This window comes from Ictalurus punctatus, chromosome 5, assembly GCF_001660625.3.
Source record: "Ictalurus punctatus breed USDA103 chromosome 5, Coco_2.0, whole genome shotgun sequence".
NCBI lineage: Eukaryota > Metazoa > Chordata > Actinopteri > Siluriformes > Ictaluridae > Ictalurus > Ictalurus punctatus.
In genome coordinates, this window is record NC_030420.2 from 2,621,101 (window position 1) to 2,642,650 (window position 21,550).

Below are 21,550 nucleotides of genomic sequence, written 5' to 3' on the forward strand. Positions count from 1 at the left end.
CCTATTGTGTTCACCTGTTCTGTGTTTAGTAATCGATCGTCTATGTCATGGGTGTCCAAGCAAAGTCGAGCATTCGTCCAAGTTGTGCATTTTTTACTTTAGATCCAAGCCTCTGATACGTCGACGTTTCAACGTTTGTGCAGTTTGTTATTTTTTTCACTCTTGCCCGTGTCTGGATATTTGATTATGGATTATCCTTGTGTGATGTCGCCCGCCTTTGTTGTGGCACTGTCTATGGACTTGGATTAGTTTCAATTAAGTCAATGTTGATAACTTAAGATAGCAAAACATATTTATCGAGTAATTGTTTTTTTTCCCCTCTTTTTCAAATGGCAGAAACAGGTTTCCACAAATTTAATACTTGCCCTTTGGTCGTATTCATTTACACACACTGTCTCCACAATCACTTCTCCTGCTGAAGTGAATAATATGCTTGAATTAATATTATTGGTTGATTATTTAATTTCATTAAAAATTGAAACATATTCAGTATTTTGTTAGATGTCGGGGGTCCGAACAAATACCTTTTATTCTTTGCTGTTTAAAGTGCGCTCACCTTTAGATTTGTGCAATACATGTCTTTCAATTGGAGGGGTTTTATTGTTTTTAAAAATACATATATTTTTGTTTGACTTTTGTTTTACTGATTAAAAATGCCAGACTTGTGAGGTTACAGTTCACAAAAACCCAATAGCTATTTCACATCCACAACTGGTCCAGTCCGGTTATGTCGTTTATTGGATCTCGTTCTTAACGACTTGCAGGTATCACTACATCGGCAGTTTGATGATTTTGCAAGCACGCACACAAACGAACAAATACACTGAGTGCACTTCTCATTGCACTAATGTATCACATGACACAAACAGCAAGCACTTTTCACTGGAGTGTATGGCAGCAGTAGAGTTTCAACAAAAAGACATTGTAGGCAAATGTAATGGAATTAAATAAAATACAGTACAACGAACAAAAAAAAAAAAAATGAAAATGTTAGTCTATAACGAAGCGTGAGTGCAGGCTGACACGAGGAGGCAAGCTTCGACATTCAAGAAGACGTTAACAACTTTACAGCGGCGTAAGACAGTGTGTTTGCAGTTTGTCCCGCTCTAAGTTCTTTAATAAGCAGAATTAGGCCTAGCGAGTTTTGTGAATTATACCAATTACTCAAGTAATACCGTATTCAATTCACACTATATTCTTAACATTGACAATACATTGTATCTTGATAGTTTATTTATGCAGAAAACTGCCTTGGTGTGTAGCAGGTAATTATTTTTAGCTAAGCTAATTAGCTCCCTCTGAGTCTAAGCTATGTTTTTATGTGAGATGTAACATGTCAAATATGGGTCACAAGTTTTTAACTTTTCAGAATATTTTTTTGCGTGATTATATCTATATATCGGCATTGCAAAACCATGAGTTCTTTTTTTTTTTTTTTTTTACATTTTTATTAGGTTTACATGCAACGGCCATCTTTGCTTGGCATGCCACAAATTTTGGTTATATAGCTGTTTGCGGAAACCTCGATACCTCGGCTCAGGATGGGCCTAGCTCCTTGAAACAAAAACTGATCTCTGGAGCACATTAGAAGATATAAATATAGAGAGAGACCACATTCTTGTTTCGTAGACTAGACAAGTCCAAACGTAATGCTCGAGATTGCTCACGGTTCCACTTATAGGCTCAGTTATAACTCACAATTTTTCAAGCAGAATGCTACTAGAGAGGACTTACTTCCGTCCAAATTTCAGGTTCGTCTCTGGTCCCCTACGGCTATTTTTGTTTTTTGTGTCTAAATGATTTACTGAGTTACTAGCCGCTAGCAATTGGTAGCTCCTTTTGAATAGGCGTTATTTGTAAATAGTAAGACCAGATTTAGAAATACAGTTCAAGCGATGACTCTTTTATACAACGTTCGTCATGTGTACATCTGTGCATGGAAATTTAAGCCTAATGCGTCATGTCTTGGCTGTGTGACTACTTTCGATGGTTCATTTAAAAGTTAATATATAAAAACATGTCCAGCAGGTGTTTTAACTTCTACGATCAAGCGATGTTTCCATCGCCAAGCCCAAGTTCTGCTTAGTGACCGTGTGTTAGAGCAGGTGAAACACACGACTGTGTCGCTGAGGTGGGAAAAAAAAACAAAAACCTTTATCCCTATAAAGCAGGTCTCCTGACCCTTATATTGCACTAGTGTGTATAATGAAAGGGTCCTATTGTTAATGAACCATCCTTTTCTCTCGCCGCCAATGATCTCGTAGCAGGAGATCAGAAGCGCAGCAGAAGAGGAAGGTCATCCCAGAACTACTATAATGTGTTACTCTGGATATGGTTGGTGTCCTCCTCTGTACTCGGTTCTAGCGTTATCTCCTGCTCCAACTTTTCTGGGACTACTGGAGCACTGTTGTGCGGCGTTGTGGAGTTTTCGGTTTCTGAACTGATGCGATTCTCCTGCTTTTCAAAGCCACCGTTGGCGTAAACTGCCGCGCTGCGCTGCTGCATTTCCACGTCTTTCTTATTCTGCAGCTCCAGCAGCAAGGCCTTGTTTACAGATGGGCCTGAAGAAAAATGCAACAGAGGTTTCAGTGAACATGTGGAGTTTACAGAGGTGCTATGTGTTTGTCCATGTCCATTTAGTTACACAGAGGCTTGCATAAGTATTCACCCCCCCCCTTGAGCTTTTCCTATATATGGTAGGGAAACAACTTGTTAATGAAATGGACACAACCGGGATTAAAAGTCATGAATCTACACGAAGAAGCCCATAGTATTGAATAGTACTGGGGGAAATTCATATAGACTGCAAAAAATATTTACAGAAAAGTTGACATTAATGAACAATGTAAGTGGAAGCATTGTGTAAATGTTCATGGTAGAACAGATCATCCCGGTATACCACCACGCCAGGAATATCATCTCACCCTAAATCTAGAGTAGCAGAGTTTCAAATAATTCTTAAAAAGCTTCCTTGAAATTAGCGATGCAAGAAAAAGAGATCGAACCGAAAGTGTGTGTGTGTGTCATACCAAAGTAGCTGAGCAGCACAGGCAGGAAGATGAGGCCGTGTGCCATTCCCAGCAGCGTGATGACCAGATTCAGCCGGAAGAAGAAGATCTGAATGAGCTGAGCTTTAGCAAATGCCAGCACGATGATCCCAGGCAGGTTGGTCATAGCGACGCCGGCAAACACCTATCGGACACGACACACAGTACCTGAATCAGCCAAAGCACCCTCACGCATACGTCACAGGAAGAACGCTACTTTACACCAGAATCACTAAACACGCCACTGATATTTCAATATAAATATAATTCATGTGTTTCATGGTTAGGGTTAAGTTTTTCTTTAAGGCCCTATATATATACACTTATATATAAGTAAGCACTTACCGCACTGCCCATCTTAGCAGTAGCATCTTTGGCTCTCTGCACCTTAGTGCGCAAAGTGCTCAGGGCGAAAGAACGCGTTAGGTGAGACACAAATTCCACGGAAATCCCCACGGCCTGGAGAAAGAGAGACGGGAGACACCATGATGGACAAATAACAGCACAACACCATCGTCCAGCTCGGTTCATTATCAAGGTACTGTGCTTAATATGTAGTGTTAAAATATAATCTATAGCTACAGTGCTGTTGAAGCAATTTCTCAAATCTGACTGGTCAGAAGGTGTCGATTATTTGGTTTTTTTTAAACAGCAGCAGCTCTGACAATATAAGAGGTATAAGAGGAATAGAACACTTCAGGATGTGCTGTTACGGGAAAATAATCAACTGTATGGTTCCAATTCAATCGGATTCGCGCCCGTCCGTATCACGGCACCGTATCTTTCATTCTTTTCCTATAACAGCACACCCCAAAGTGTATCTATATATAGATAGATAGATTGATAATATAGATGTATAGATATATATACGTAGAGTGAATTTGATGTTCTTGATACTGTGCTATAAGCCTGCTGCAAAAGCCTTTATTTCCTTTGCACTCACCGTGACGAGGTTGATTAGCGACACGGCATTGTAGTCGATGCCCCACAGCGTCATGACACCCACCGTATCCACGGTGATCATCACTATGGTGAGGAGGTTGAGGAGACCCGAGCGCAGGTCCATGCCGAGCAGGATACAGCACACCACGAAGGTGGGTAACAAACAGAGCGAGAGGTTCACCAGGCCCTCGTTCACAATGCTAATGTACTGCTCGTAGTACACGTACGTCACACTGCAGAGGAGATAAATTAATACTCAGTTCATGGTTATTTCATGATTAGTATCCATAACGATTTATTTAAAACTGAGACGAATTCATGTACTTCATTAACACGTAGCGAGAATTGCTGACCGTATTAAAGCCTCACAACTAAATGGTCAATATGTTCAATATGGTGCCGCTAACCTACTTTATACTGTTGAATACATGTGCAGAATACAATATTTATGCGTTCGAAGGTACTACTTTTAGTCTACGGAAATGTTTTTTTTTTTCAAATGATCCGTGCCACTTGACATAGAAGAAAACGGTGCTGTTAGTAGGGGGCGATATAGTTCCAGATTCATGTTTGCCAGAGTTTTTACATTTGTTCTTCACCTAGCAAATCGAACGATAAATATGACCACAGCGCTGCTGAATTCTCCGCCTCTGATTGGTCAGACGGTGTTGATTAATCTTCTGTAACAACAGCTCCGACAATCATTAATTAACTTATTGTAATACATTATCGCTTCTATACTTTAAAAATGTCGTCCTTTATAGCTTCAAATTACTTCATGAAAAATGTCATCACTAACCCGATCCATGCATCTCAATAGGAAAGTAATGTAATCTGATCATATTTGGATTACGTCAAGGTCACATATGTAAATAAACTCAAGAGAAAAGCAATGTGATCTACAATACTTTTATTTAGCGCTTATTTTAGAGCTTAAAAACATGTTCACTATTTGGATTTGTTTTCAGAAGATAAATGAATCGATAACAGATCCCTGTCCCCGGTGCGGGTAACATTACATCACAAAAGTCGAGGTTGACCATATCCTGGTTTTACAAAAAGAGGACACCTGAATGCAGATGTTAATACACTGTAAAAGACATTATTTACACATTTGAAGGGCGACAGAATGTTATACAATAACATGAAATTTAAAATGACCTTATATGGCCATGCAGAACAGCGCTCCGTCTTCGCGCGTCCGCTGAGAGTAGGCTAGCGGTCGAGAGGCAGGAATTTGGCCAATAGTTGGTGCAAGCTTTTTATAATCGACCAGTTGGTGTGTGTGTGTGTGTGTGTGTGAAGGCGGGAATTACAGAGAGGCATGAAAGCAATGCAAACATGCGCACACATCATGCAGCATCAGACCATAAGCACATCATAACGAAACTAAAGCCGAATCCCGGACATTTTGTAAAATTTACGTGACTTACGGTCACCCTAACAAAGGCATTTCAGAGAACGGTCTGTGTTCATTTCTACCAAATTAACTTTGCCACAATTTATCGAACGCGTGCAGTAGGAGGTTGCTCATATGAGTCACGACTGGCAAGCGAGAACCAGAACTATAATCAATCCGCTGTCTATAATTGTGTTATGTCAAAAGATTCATTTCTTTGGATTTAAATGGAAAAAAAAATGTATCCTGATAGTATTCCCATTTTTTTTCTTCTTTTTTACAAAATGTACCTGTAATCTGATTACTTTGTTTTTTAGATGGATTACAGGTAGCGTTTTTTTGTGTGTGTCCCGATTACGTAACGGCGTTACGTTATGTATTCCGTCACTCCCCGAGCCTGCAAAGCTGTATATGAACCGAGCGGATTCTGCACACAAAAACGTTTTTTTCCCCGTAACTAATGCTGGTAACGGACTCGTCCTTGCATATCTTAGCTTTCTAAAATAGCTCTAGCTTATCGTTTGTATAGTGCCATAATCAAATAATCATGTCATGTCTTATCACAGAGTGACTGTGTCACGGTCAGAGATACAGAGATAGAGATAGACATGCAAAAGGGTGAAAGGTAGAAATGAGTTGCTCACGTATAGGGGAAGACCTCGAAGTCAGGAGCCGTGCCTGGCACATTTCTCATAGCCATGGTGATGTTGTGGGCGATTTCTCTCGCCATGAGTAGAGCCGCTGTAAACTCCTGCGAGTTAGTGAGCGGAGTGTGATACGCCATGAACCGAGATGCTGCAGACACATACAGAGAGAGAGAGAGATTTATTATTAGAGTTATCTTTATAGTTCATCACTCCATCAATATTTCTGATGCTATGGAAATGTTGCGGTACATACAGTCATGCTAAAAATTCTACACTGAACCTAAGAGAGAATGAGAGCTTGAGCGAGAAATGAGAGACATAGAAATACAGATAAAGGCTGAGAGAAAGTTTAGTTTAGTTTAATTATTGTTTCTTAATGTTAGTTCCTAGTGATTTACTTTACAATAATGCTAGGTTTATTTATTTATTGCTAATCGTTTTACTCTAATGCTAATGTTTAGGTTAGTCAGTTTACTTTACTGCTAGTTTTTGGGTTCATCTGCTTACTCTAATGCTAATGTTAGGGGTTAGTCTGTTTACTGTAATGCTAATTCTTAGGTTAGTCTGTTTACTATAATGTTAATTCTTAAGTTAATGTGTGTACTATAATGCTAGTTTTTAGGTTAGTCTGTTTACTATAATGTTAATTCTTAAGTTAATGTGTGTACTATAATGCTAGTTTTTAGGTTAGTCTGTTTACTATAATGTTAATTCTTAAGTTAATGTGTGTACTATAATGCTAGTTTTTAGGTTAGTCTGTTTACTATAATATTAGTCTTTGGGTTAGTCTGTTTACTATAATGTTAATTCTTAGGTTAGTCTGTTTACTCTAATGCTAATTTTTAGCTTAGACTGTTTAATGCTAGGTTGTTTTTTGTTTGTTTTTTTGGGGGGGGGTTAGTCTGTTTACTCTAATGCTAATTTTTAGCTTAGACTGTTTAATGCTAGGTTTTTTTTTTTGTTTGTTTGTTTGGTTTTTTTGGGGGGGGGGTAGTCTGTTTACTCTAATGCTAATTTTTAGCTAGACTGTTTAATGCTAGGTTGTTTTTTTGTTTGTTTGTTTGTTTGTTTTTTTTTGGGGGGGTAGTCTGTTTACTCTAATGCTGATTTTTAGGTTAGTCTGAATAAATGCTAAGTTGTTTTTTTTGTTTGGTTGGTTGTTTTTTTTTTAAGTCTGTTTACTCTAATGCTACTTTTTAGGTTAGACTGTTTAATGCTAGGGGGTTTTTGGGGTTGTTTTTTTTTTGGGGGGGGGGGGGTAGTCTGTTCACTGTAATGCTAATTGTTAGGTTAGTCTGTTTATTCTAATCCTAGGGTTTTTCTTTTTATTATTAGTCTTTTCACTATAGTACTAGTTTTTAAGTTAGTGTTTACTGTATACATTTAGTGCTTGGACTTAATTTATTAGGTAAGTTTTTGTCACCTCACCTAATATTTCTCCCGTCACATTGTCCCGGACCACAGCTGTGTCGTAAGCCCCCAAACCACTATGAGGGGGAAAAAAAACAATAAAATGACAAAAGCTTGGCACAAATGTTCTTTCCTAAGCATTCTCTTTAGAATCCAACCTGAGAAACAAGAAGTATGCTAATGCAGTGTTGTTCATGAAACAGAAATAAAACTAACGAGTACTTTAGCAAAGACAAAGTTAATGATTTAATGGTTTAATTTAAATCACCATTTATATATATATATATATATATATATATATATATATATATATATATATATATATATATATATATATATATAAAAATAATAATAACTTGCCCTGAATGATGCTTCAAGTAGCTTACAAATAAGGGAAGCTCATAGCCAAATCATAAATCTACAGTGATACCAAAGGATGCAGTTCTGTTCAATAATGGAATAATAATTATACACACATAAAAAATAATAATAACTACCAGAATAAATATGCAGTATTTAAATAGATTTGTATATATTTCAAACATATAAATGAAGTCGGAACTTTATTTGCATCCAAATCAGTTCTAATGTACTGAAGCACTTATAGATTTTAGCACTTCTGTGTCCTTTTGTCGATCACAAACCACATACGCAGAACAACTTAAGACGACCACCACCCACCCTTTGGGACACTGTAAGTCTGGCCGGTTGGTGAGAAAGATGGGGAGATACTTGTTAAACTCCTCTACGGTTGGACGCAGGAGGCCATTGGATGGGGACTCCATACACTTCGTCAAACACATGAGGGCACCTTGAGATAAAACAGTACAGTAACTTTATAAATTATATAGTATATCGATCAAACACCAACACTACTGCAAATCCAAATACTGTGTGTTATTCCAGTGTGTGCCGTGAGCTGATACACACTCTCACTAGCGGGACAGAATTTCCCTGCGTTGGGGCCGAAGGAGTAAATCCGACAGCATCGAGTCTGAGGATTCAGCCAGTCGATGAAATCGTCTACCCAGGAGGATGCTGGGATAGCTATGTAGGATCTGCGCAAAAAAAAAAAAAAAAAAAAAAAAAAAAAGGCCATTTTGTTCAACAATCAGAAAATTTAATACAAACAAATGATTGCAAATACATAACTGGGCTTTTTGAGGAAACACTATATGAAATGAAAATCTATTTTAATATTTAAATGTCTTTTTTTGTTGCTGTTGTTTTTATGTCTGTTTCTGTTTTTAATTTTCGGTCAACACTTAATGTTTAGAGCTTTCAGTCATTGAGAGCACATTTTTCAGCTGTATATTAGTGAAGAATGAGTCTTGAGTCTTGGTTGAGAAATATACTTCTAACACGAGTAATACATAATAGAATAAATAATAATGAAAACAAATGTCATATATAATAATAATTAAATAAATTTTAAAAAAAAGAAAACATTTGAAGAAACATTTGAAGAAACGAGAAGAAATCTTCCAGGAAAACGACAATTACAAAGTTCTGAGGAACTATTTTACAGACTCTGTAGGTTACACTTATCTCCTTACGCAACAGCTGTTAAAGCTTTATTAGCTATACCTTAACAACGCTATGTTCATTGGCATCTTTCGAAAATGACCAAAGCAGCAAAAATTCCAGGTCTAAGAGCAGAAACAGGTACGTGATGAAAAACTGAAGAGAAAAACATCACACGCTAGCTAAATGCATAAGCTTAATACTGCTACAGTAACTGACTTCGATTTCTACCGTCTTCACATCAGAACATTAAATGTAATAATACACGTCTCTGTTAATTTGGACCTTTTTTTGGCTCTTGCCCAGAGCAACATTTTTTAACACTGCTATAAATGAAGAAGATAAAGCTCCTGTCAGAAGATAAAGTACCTTATTAAGCCCAAGGTCAGAATTATAACTTAAATGGTCAAAGGTAGAAATGTGTATCAGTGAGGATAACTTCCAAACTAGCATTAGTAAACAGGTGAATTCAGCAGCAGGCATTACGGTAACGAGAATAACCTCCAAATTAGCGTTATAGTAAACAGGTGAATTCAGCAGCAGGCATTACGGTAACGAGAATAACCTCCAAATTAGCGTTATAGTAAACAGGTGAATTCAGCAGCTGGCATTACGGTAACAAGAATAACCTCCAAATTAGCGTTATAGTAAACAGGTGAGTTCAGCAGCTAGCATTACGGTAACGAGAATAACCTCCAAATTAGCGTTATAGTAAACAGGTGAATTCAGCAGCTGGCATTACAGTAACGAGAATAACCTCCAAATTAGCGTTATAGTAAACAGGTGAATTCAGCAGCTGGCATTACGGTAACGAGAATAACCTCCAAATTAGCGTTATAGTAAACAGGTGAATTCAGCAGCTGGCATTACGGTAACGAGAATAACCTCCAAATTAGCGTTATAGTAAACAGGTGAATTCAGCAGCTAGCATTACGGTAACGAGAATAACCTCCAAATTAGCGTTATAGTAAACAGGTGAATTCAGCAGCTGGCATTACGGTAACGAGAATAACCTCCAAATTAGCGTTATAGTAAACAGGTGAATTCAGCAGCTGGCATTACGGTAATGAGAATAACCTGCAAATTAGCGTTATAGTAAACAGGTGAGTTCAGCAGCTGGCATTACGGTAACAAGAATAACCTCCAAATTAGCGTTATAGTAAACAGGTGAATTCAGCAGCTGGCATTACGGTAACAAGAATAACCTCCAAATTAGCGTTATAGTAAACAGGTGAATTCAGCAGCTGGCATTACGGTAACAAGAATAACCTCCAAATTAGCGTTATAGTAAACAGGTGAGTTCAGCAGCAGGTATTACGGTAACGAGAATAACCTCCAAATTAGCGTTATAGTAAACAGGTGAGTTCAGCAGCTGGCATTACGGTAACGAGAATAACCTCCAAATTAGCGTTATAGTAAACAGGTGAGTTCAGCAGCTAGCATTACGGTAACGAGAATAACCTCCAAATTAGCGTTATAGTAAACAGGTTAAGATAACTGTTAGGACTGCTGTAAAGGGAATAACCTGCAAGCTAATATTAATCAGGGAAACCTAGAACTGGCACTGTAGTATACTGGCTAACTCTTAAATTAGCATAATAGTAAATTGTCTAATCTGACATGTAGAAATGTATTTTTAAAAAATCGATTAAAATCAAACCAAAAACACGCATCTTAATTAAATAGATCGACCACTTTCACATTTTAATTAGGCTAAAGTGATTTAAATTTAACAAACAATATCCTGCTATCTTGATATCCTAAATATCTCAAGAAATTGCCTGCTAGGTGCTGTTAGCTGAATGAGGGAAATTAATGGATATATCTAATCAAAGGCCTCCTTTTGTCAAGGCCCTCTTTGTTTATATACTATACTACCATAGTATGAAACACTGTGGGAGCACTGCGTTTAATTCAATACAAAACTATGTGATTAGCTTTATTTTCAGTCTCCCACATCCTGCTATAACTATTTTTATTATTTTATTTTAATTATTCTTCTTCTATAATACACTCGGAAGAAAAGCGCCAGCCGCCTACTTATGCATGCGTGAGCTCACAGACGGCCATCGTTGGCTAGTGGTGTTGTGTTTGATAGGGGAGAGAGAGTATAGCCTCCCTGAGAGCATGGCCAATTTTGCTCTCTTGGACTCCCAACCACGGATGGCTGTGGCATCGTGATCTCCGGACTACAGTGTGCCACTCAAGAACCCCTACTCTCTCCAAAATTAAGCAAACCATGAGAAAAGTTCTCAACCGAATGGAGCACGTTCGAATATTAATCGTGGTCACTCACCTGTCAGGAAACGCCGTGGCGTACTGGATCTTCTGGGTGAGGGAGAACTGGTCACAGCCGACGCTGGAACACACTGCGTTCATGCCAGTGACATTTTCGAAGTTGAAGCCTCTTGTTGTGACAAAATATACGGGAACCCCCACCTCAAAGTACTTGTACAAGTATGCAAAGTAGGTCAACATGTAGGAGTCCTGTGAAAGTGGACAGGGCAACAGGAACGGTGAGCTCCAGTTTCGGATATCTCATTAAGACCGGCTTCAAACTTACCGACTTGTAAGAAAAGCTAGAACAGCCAACCCCCCAAGCAGTCAGCTAACAGAGAACGTTACGAAAGTATTCAACAGATTTAATGAAGGCTAGACGGCAACATTTAAACAATAAATCCCTTGGGGGATAAGTGCTCTGATAGGAAACGTCTCTTCATCATGTACACGATTATATACGATTTTCTTTGTTAAATAAACATCATTTGGAACGTCCACCGCACAGGTCCACGTTTAAGTTGTTACTTATTGATTTGCACTTACTGATGGCATGGCCAGCTCCTGATCCAAGCCCACCTTCACATGGAACAAAAGGAAGATGGAGGCGCAGAACATGAAGAGGAACAGAATGATCTGCACAGGGGAGCAAAGCAGAGCATGTCAACCTTATATACTATAGTATACATCGACATGTACGGCAGTGTAAGGCAATGTTTGTTCTTGTGAAGGGATTTTAACTTTAACTTAAAGGTTCAGTATGTTCCATCTACATTCGATCCATAAGCTGAAAGGGGTTTTTTTGTGTAATAGGTCATACCACTACTATCCTGGAGATGGGGTGGAGCAGTACTGGGGCATAATATTTCCGCATTAGAGGGAGGAGGAAGCCCTCGTTGGGTTTGGAAGGACGTGGTTTCTTTACAGTCACACAGCAAGCTATTTCACAGCGATTGGCATCTTGTCGGCGAGCGTCGAGAGACAGCAGTGCCACGAACGCAGTCATCTGCAGCACAAAGTCCATGAGGACGGCTAAAGCAGCGTAGAGCGCAAAAGACTTCACGGCAGGCATTGTACTCAAAGCACCTGGAATCACACACACACACACACACACACACACACGCTATTGAGTATTAGGAGAATACTGGGAGAGTGTATGCGACACGGTATATGTAACCCCTGTGTATACTTCATTATCATCTAATACGGGCACTAAAACAATATGCACGGATCATGATGACCTCCTGAGCAACAGATGTAAATCATATTACTAGTGATACTAGATCATATCAGTTGGTTGATTCCGGCTGCTGCCAGAATGGCAGAATGGGTTTGTCTGGGATTAGATTTGTGCCAAACGTGTTGAACGTAACTCTGTGGCAAAAAAAAAAAAAAAAAAAAACCTAACACGATCTTCAAATAAACAGCATTCTTTGTTAAAGGTTTTCTAAGCTTATCATGGTTTATGAATATGCCTTCCTGAGTTGAAGTGGGTGTGAAGCTACGGTAGTGTCCATGACCAGGGTTGACCTGTGCACCTGTGTGGATTCTTTTTGACACACCGCTCATATCTCTTGGGATAACTTACCAAAAAAGAAGCAGACTGATTCTGACATGCTGCAAAGGAGCATGCTGGGAGCGACATTGCCAAGGACTCGACCAATCTGCTCCTCCCGCTGCTCTCCTGGTCGGCGTATGTCTCTCTGAAAATACAGATACCGCAAATTCCCTCAGTGTCATGGGAAAGAAGATAAAGATTATAAGGTAGAGATTTAAAAAAAAAAAAAAAAAACCTGAAAATGATAATGAAAGGAATGGTGAGATAAAGCTATGCAAGGAGAAGATAAACCTGATAGTGCTCGGCTACACCGTTCAAGAAATATAAATGGACAAGTCAAGCACTAAAGATCGGCAGTTCCGAACTGATTTGAGAGCGATACCTGATACTCCAGAACAAAGATGAAGATGTTGTCAGCTCCAACAGCCAGGACTAGAAAGGGAACAACCTGCAGAATGACTAGCGAAGACTGGACTCCTATCCAAGCATAGAAACCCATGGAGGCCAGGACCGAGCAGCCTACTACCAATATACCCCCCAGGCCAACAAGGAACTTGGAGTCCACCTGGTAATTGGCACAAATATGACGACAAGGAAATCAGTTCAGTAAAAGAAATCAAATCAGTGCTTCCCTGTACGTCATTCCAGTCCCGCTATATTTCTTCTTTAGAGGGTGTTAGGTTATTTATTAAGACATTAACCAACTGTATAACCACTTAAGCAATTTTAGTATAATCAATGCAGTGTTATGATTAGATATGTTGGTACTTCCCATCCATTCATTATTCATTCTTCCACTTTCAGTATGGGGTTGAGACTGAGGGACTTTCCACTAAGGGGAATCTGTAACTCGTACGGGGCTGTTGCATTGACAGCAATGAGTTGATGGGAATTACGCCAAGTAATTGTGATTTTGTTCGACTGTTTGAAAATCAAGAGCGCTAACCTCACCCCGGGCCTCACCTTAAACGTTTAACCACAGATCCTACGAATATGAATGAATGAGAACCTGCTGACTCACCAGAATGCGTTTGAAGGATGAGTATTCCCCCAGAGCCACGGCGATGTACAAAAAGATGACTGCGTAGCTGATCATAAAGATGGGGATATCCTCTATTGTAGTTCTGTTGATTTCATCCTCTAAAGATCTCTACGGGGCGGGCAATAAAGTATTTGGAATTAGGAAAACAAAGTATACATTGAGAGACTTGAGAAGGAGAAAGTTGGTTATCTTGGTTGGTATCTAAGTTGGGTTTTTTTGTTTTTTTTTAAAAAAAAGAAATGCAATGACTAACCCTTGGTTCGGTGCAAAATTCATGTTCATGAGAATTGTGTGGAGATGAATTTATAATACATTCAGCGTATAAATGCAACATTTCTAAGCTCACCTCAGCCATGTAGGCGAACGTAAAGTTTGTGCTGGGATCTTTCTGGTACGCCTGTACAATGTCTAGGAATCTGGATTCCCATTCTTGCACCACTTTGAACTTTGGGTGTTCGCGTGGATAGTTATTCAGAGAAAACGTGACGATGAACGCTTCAGCATTTGTGTAGTCTTCATCTGAAAGCAAGTCATAGCTCATAAAATCAATTACCCATTGAACGAACCATGTGACAATGACCGTGTGTCTCGCTGTCTATCTTACTATTGTATCCTCCCACAGCCAAGAAGGGAAACACGGGTCCTCCGTAGTCAGCCATGCAGCTCATTCCGAGCGCAGTGATGTCTTTAAAAGACAACGGAGAGCTGTGCAGAAGACAAATCAAGGTTAAATCCATCGGCAAGATATCGGCAACATGCAGAGTCTTCCAATACTACGTGAGACCGTTAATAAGTTGCAACCTAAATGAGACTTACTTGACGCAGTAGATGAAATGATCTCTCCAGTCAACTTCTTTAGTCACACCTAGCTCGGTCATGTTAACCTTCGCGTTCAGATTATCGATGCTGTTTTGGAAGTATTGAGGAAGGCTGTTGACAGCACAGTCAGAAAGAGCGGGGTTTTCTGGATTGAGCGGAGCATAGCACACGTCCTTAAGGCTAACGGTTTTGTTAAGATCGTCAGACCAGAACTCGATTGCCTGAATTCTCTCTTGAAGCGCCAATAGTTGAACGATGAGGTCTGGGAAAAGAGCAAGACTTTTAGTGTTACGGAATCGCTTAAAAGAGGTTTTTGTATTAATCGTATCTACTGTAAGATGTTATAGTATTAAGGTATCAGCTGTGTTTTATTTCTCTTATACATTTATTTACATTTACATCTATTCATTTAGCGGACGCTTTTATCCAAAGCGGCTTACCACTGGGGAAATACAATTATACTACAGCAATTTGTTAATGTCGCACTTCCTTCACCACTTTCTCTTTTCTCTCCGTGGTGAAGTTAGTTAACACAAAAAAACTGCAGGTTGTCAAGTCCTCTGACATGATGAGTTTCCCGTGGTGGAAAACTACAAAGTGTTGTAAAAACTGTTACAAAGTGCTGACACTGGTGACTCCTTCCGTAATGTTAAACAAACGTTGTTGTTTTTTGTTGTTGTTGTTTACAGAAAACTTTACATTACCGATTAAGATGGTTTTCTTTGTTAAATAACAAAACATTTTTAAAAATTGGTTTATTATTAGACTAGTCCCTGTTCATTAGCTGTTACTATGGAAATGATAACATATTAGACCGGGTGCACTGATATAAACCTGTGATTTGCATTACAGCCAGCACGACTAGCTGTTATTGTACAATTTTTCAACACTCCCTGCCCAATCAGAATCAAGAATACGCCAGCTCTGTGGTATAAGTTAGATTAGAATGTTTAGAATGTAGCGGCCCTCGGGACTGGCACTGAAAACCAGTATGTTGTGTTACTGTGCTAAGTATCTCTAAGCTTCCTAGCTGACATACCTAAAGCCATTTTAATTCAGCTCTGAGACGCTTGAATTGAATACTAACCTTTAGAGATGAGGCCACTGAAGTTTGCTTTGCCAAATAGCAAGGAATCATACACATAGCCTTTTCTGCCTGGAGCTGTCAGAATCAGTTGGTTGGTACGAAAGAAGGGGGCAAAATGCTGGTCATGGAAGTCCTTCTCACGCATAGCACGGCTGTCGGGAGCCGACCAAAGCTGAACAGGATCTGTGGTCAGTTCTATGTACATCAGCCCAGTTGAAAATGCAACCACTGCTACTAGACATACAATGATCACGGTCTTTGGGTATCTAGCCATTATAGTTCCCCAAATCTGAAAGTGTGAACCCAGGAATTCTTGAGTGGCCAGACTTGCACGATCGGAGCATGTGACGTCTTTGGGCTCCACTGTTTGGTTAAGGTCTACTTCATTTGCATTTTTGTCCTTGCCCAACGTTGACATCTTACTCTTGCGGGTCTGGAAAAGTAACTTAGCCAGAAGGAAACCGAAGAACAGGAGGGACAAAAATATAAAGATAAGGAGGCATATGAAGAGGATGCCATTCATTTCACCGACCATGAAGCTGGTCTCCTCAGGTATAGGTTGAGGTGGAGGAACTGAAGGGCAAGCATCTAGACAGTCCTGGCAAGAGCACTCTTCTTCCCCAGTGGGTGATGATTCATTACAGCCTATAGCCAAGCCCGCATATGGAACCATTCCTGCTGGTACCTGTGACATCTCGCCAGGTGGTATGAGTCTAAAATCAATATCAAGTGGAGCCAGACCGTTGCTTGTGTCACCTTGGAAATCTAACCAGCGCTGAGGCGTGCACAGCTTATGACCATATCGGCCACACATGGTAGCGATAGCGTATCCACCTGTTGATGGAATACGTACATTCTGGCAGGACCTGAAGGATGCATCGGAGAACCTGGTGGAAACGTAGGCCTGGTATGCAACCACGGCATCTTTCGGCACTCCGTTAATTGTGACGTTCACGGTTTCGGTGATGTTGATTATCTGGCTTTGGTTGGGGCTGCAGGTGGTGATGCAGTGCAGGTGGGCAAAATTATAAGCACAGGATGGGCAGCGAAGTAGCACAGCTTTGGATAGCGACAGGCTGTTTTTCAGGGCGTGCAGTTGAGTACTGGTGCAGCAGGCAAATGTTTCCCCCTCACCTCTGTCCAACATAGGACAGATTTCCTTCAATAGCTGGTAGTGTTGACCTACCACTGAACTTGCTTGCTGATAACTTTTGCAGGGTATTTTTGCAGGGATCAGGGACCCTGCTACGTTGGGGTTTAGACCACATTCGTCATACATCACACAGAAACCGGGTTGAGGCTGAGCATCACAAAGCACCTGCAACAGATGTGACGAGAAGGATTTGAAACAGGTCTCATTTTTACGCATTACGTATTGACCACTAATTGTGTGTTTGGGTGTGTGGAGGTTGTGTCAGTGTCGCACAGCCAAACAAATCTGTTTGCACAAATTTTTTACAGATTTTTACAATGACATGTAGCAAATCACTCCAATCTTTACTGACTGATAAACACCAAAGTAGAAACAAAACTTGGCAAAGCAAGGAAATATGCATATATTATTTTGTGTATACTGTATACTGTGTGTAGATAGGCTAGAGGGTTTGAGATGACTTTTGCAGCTATTGAAACTTTGTTTCATGCCAACTCATTTGTTTTCCTTGTTCCGACGGATGCTCCCTACAAGGAGTCATAAATAAGTAGCAATGATAAGATATACGAGGTCATATAATGAAACAAAACTTGTACGATGTTAAATAGATTAGCATGCCGTGAATTTCAGGGATTAGCTTCTTTTTTTTTTTTTTGTCAATTTAAGTTGTCTTCATTTATATTTATTCCCAAAATTTCAGCATTTATAGTAAATATAGTGTCCTCTGCTAATATTTGCACCCTTGGTGAATATGAGCAAAGAAGACTGTGAAAATTTGTTTTTATTGTTTAACCTTTTGATCTTTTGTTTAAATTTGTTTTACTCTTTTTGTGTTAATAACTTCCAGAGAGAAAAATTGCTGTGGTATAAGAGGCAACCACTTTGGGACATGCAGTTGTTCTCTCCAGATCCTTCACACCTCGAGGTCCACGCTGGTGGACTCTCCTCTTCAGTTCACCCCACAGGTTTTCACTGGGTTTCAAGTCAGGGGACTGGGATGGTCATGGCAGGACCTTTATTTTTTGTCAGTAAACCATTTTTTTTGTTGATTTTGATGTATGTTTTGGATCATTGTCGTGCGGGAAGATCCACGGCCCATTTGAAGCTTTCTGGCAGAGGCAGTCAGGTTTTCATTTAATATCTGTTGATATTTGATAGAGTCCATGATGCCAGGTATCCTAACAAAATGTCCAGGTCCTCTAAAGAGGCACCACCATATTTACCCATGGGCGTGAGGTACTTTTCCATATGGCTACCTCTCTGTGTGCGCCAAAACCTCCTCTACTGCCAAAAAGCTCTATTCTGGTTTCATCTGACCGTAGAACCCGATCCCATTTGAAGTTCCAGTAGTGTCGGCACACTGAAGACGCTCGAGTTTGTTTTTGGATGAGAGTAGAGGCTTTTTTTCTTGAAACCCTTCCAAACAACTTGTGGTGATGTCGGTGACTTCAGATTGTAGTTTCGGAGACTTTCTGACCACAAGACACGACTAATTTCTGCAGTTCTCCAGCTGTGATCCTTGGAGATTTTTTATCCACTCGAACCGTCCTCTTCACAGTGCGTGGAGACGATACAGACACACGTCCAATTCCAGATCGATTCATAACATTTCCAGTCGACTGGAACGTCTTAATTATCGCCCTGATGGTGGAAATGGGCGTTTTCAACGCTTGTGCTATTTTCTTATAGACACGCCCCATATTGTGAAGCTCTACAACCTTTTGCCGCACGTCACAGCGATATTCCTTGGTCTTACCCGTTGTTATGAATGACTAAGGGGATTTGGCCTATGTGTTACTTCCTATTTATTCCCCTGTGTCATGGTTGAACAATTTCCTGTTCCTAGTCACCCAGGTGTACAATTTTTTTTTATTATTATTTTTTTTTTTTAAATATCAGTGGGAATATACTTCAAATATATTTCTCTCATATAAATTCATAGTTGTGCCAATAATTATGGCATACCTATATTTAACAAAAAAAAAAGTTTTTGGATAAACCTGCGTCGTGTTTGCAATTATTTGGTATCCATGACAGCAGAGTATTCTTGTGATCAGACTCGGTAGCTGTAAGAGTGACAGATAAATCAGATTGGAAATTTAAGGAGAAAAATGATGTGCTTAATACTATTTAACATTAAACAAATATTCTACTTAAAAATAAATAAATAAATAAATACATAAATAAAGACAAAGAAATGTTTGCAATTAATGACTTATTAACTGTCTACTCTTCAATCCTATAGTCCATACAAATGTATAAATGTATACTCTATTAAAGGCAGATGCAGTTTGAGAGTAAAACACTTAAGACTGTACATAAATAGAGTAAATTTTAATTCAAACATACTACATTCTACAAATTCCAGATTAAAATGATGAACCTTTCTGCCATTTTTTTTTTTTACTAACGCTGAAATTTCCAAAACAGTCAAACGTAGCAAATGTTCCCATTCACTTGTTCCCTTCTTAGATTTACTTTGAATTTCCTACCACATAGCTTTAAGTTTCCCCAAAAAAGTTAACACATGGTGTTAAAATGAAAGTCTTTCACCTGCACAGTACAAACATATATATATTTTCAAGAAGACATACCCAATATGCAGCCAGTGTTAGAAAGATAAATCCGTCGTCCCACTTCTTTGCCAGGACCCCCATTCTGTCACGTTCTGAAAGTAAATGGAGTGTTACATCCAACAGAGAGAGAACCAACAGAGATAAGAGGGATGGGATAAACCGGTATCCACGGATACGTGATAAATTAGGAATAAATAATGAGGTGGTACTTTCAGCCCTCTTCGGTGGCGTATGAGATATCGACTATGACCTGTTTCTTATCTGGCCTGATTTGTTCAGTGCCAATCACAACGCACAAACCTAATGCACACGTTTGATAATTAACTTGTGGGTGGACACTGAAAGCCAGGCATCAGTGAAGCAAACAAAAAAACATCTGCTGTCCAAAAAAAATCGAGAGAAAAAAAGAAAAAGAGAATTCCACGACACTCGTATATTCCTCTGTTCCAGAAAAAAAGTTTGGTTGTTTATTTTTCTGGTGATGATGAACGCAACACCGATACTCAAATCCTCGAAACTGATACTCGGAGCTGAAAAAGAAAATTTGATCGGACGCATTTAAATACACAGTGCCTTGTTCTATCGTATTCATTTAGAAGAAATCTTTATACCCAATAAAAATGTTATAAGCCATAAAATTGGTTATAACCATTAAACAACAAACTAGGATATGCTGTCTCTCAGCATTTGGAAAACTGAGGGAAGACTTTCCAATAAAGGATATATCATACATGCTAATAGGTGAACGGTTAATATATTATTATCATAAATTAAAAACATCATAATTTGATCATAGTTTGATTAAAATGATAAATAAATCTTTTTAAAAGTTCCAACTAGAGGCGATACCCAGGATCAGCTCAGAATAAAAAATAAATAAATTTTAAAAAATAAAATAATAATAATAATAATAATAATAATAATAATAATAATAATAATAATAATATATATGTCTAAATACGAGCCCAAAAGTACAGAGATAGAAAAAAAAAACAAATAATTTTTTATCTAATGTTTCTTTGCCTGTTAGTTTGCTTTTTGTTTATATATTTGTGCTAATTTGTACTCTATAAAATACATATATTCTACAATTGTAATGCAATGCCACAATCTGTATCTGTTTAGAGCTCAGATCGCCGTGTCTGTATGAAACTGGAGTGAGTGTGGCCTTTTTTTTGTGTCTGTAGATTCATATTTTTAACCTCAGCTACATCATTCCAGTTCATAATTAGGCTCAAGTAGAGATCTGTGCATAACTAACACATTTAGTTGGTTTAATTTCCCAAAATAGAAACACGCCAGTATAAATAAGGATAAATGAATGAACACTGTGAATTCATGTTAATAAACATCACCTTTGCTTGTCCTGCAAGCTTCATATCAACCTTTCTGGACAAGGTCTGATCGAACCTCCTATTCATATCTGTATTCGTGTCCATTCAGAACACACTGTCCACTGTTCATTCTGAATATTTCACTCGTATTCTAGAAGGCAAACATAAATATCAGAATTTCAATTTGAATCTTTGAATGAATCATGAATATCAGCCTTTTAAATGACTCAAAAAGACAGCAGAGGGTAGAGATCATTTTGTTGTATAGTACCTTCTCAAAATATCATATGTTCAGTAAGGATTAAAACATGACGCGGCGTGCTGTTATACGGCGATAACGGTGGTGTGATGAAGCAGAGTTACTGTTACTACACCAAAATGTTGATTCTTTTCTGATAACTGCATGTGGTAATGCTTTGCAGCTGCACTGTTGTCAGAGCTGCTGGTATGGAAAATTACTCAGGATAGAGAATTCAGCAGAAATATTGTATTAAGCTCTATAAATAATTGTAGTGTTGGGGGATAGGGTTGTTTCGAGATTTATATTTATATCAAGTCAAGTCACCTTTAGTTATATAGCACATTTAATAGACAAAGTGCTGTACACCAATTCAAATGAAACACAAATAAAATGAAAGAAAAGAATAGAACAAAAGTAAAAACCGAAAGAGAAATTAAAACGTTAAAAGATCAAATTAAAAGACAAGACAAAAACAGGAGACCCAAAAGGACAGA

At 38.8% G+C, this 21,550-nt stretch overlaps 1 protein-coding gene across 1 annotated transcript; it reads right to left on the reverse strand.

Moving 5' to 3' along the window:
- Nucleotides 1–511: 511 nt before the first annotated feature.
- Nucleotides 512–19,724, reverse strand: npc1l1 (NPC1-like 1). The gene is made up of 19 exons (XM_017468404.3): nucleotides 19,500–19,724; nucleotides 15,753–17,070; nucleotides 14,663–14,927; nucleotides 14,451–14,551; nucleotides 14,193–14,365; nucleotides 13,826–13,954; nucleotides 13,187–13,369; nucleotides 12,835–12,949; nucleotides 12,067–12,332; nucleotides 11,793–11,882; nucleotides 11,266–11,456; nucleotides 8,376–8,503; nucleotides 8,127–8,256; nucleotides 7,464–7,522; nucleotides 6,033–6,183; nucleotides 3,991–4,222; nucleotides 3,393–3,506; nucleotides 3,030–3,192; nucleotides 512–2,561 (listed from the first exon to the last, which is right to left on the reverse strand). Exons 1-19 carry the CDS (start codon nucleotides 19,560–19,562, stop codon nucleotides 2,311–2,313), a joined length of 4,122 nt encoding a protein of 1,373 aa, XP_017323893.1. The 5' UTR covers nucleotides 19,563–19,724; the 3' UTR covers nucleotides 512–2,310.
- Nucleotides 19,725–21,550: the final 1,826 nt, after the last annotated feature.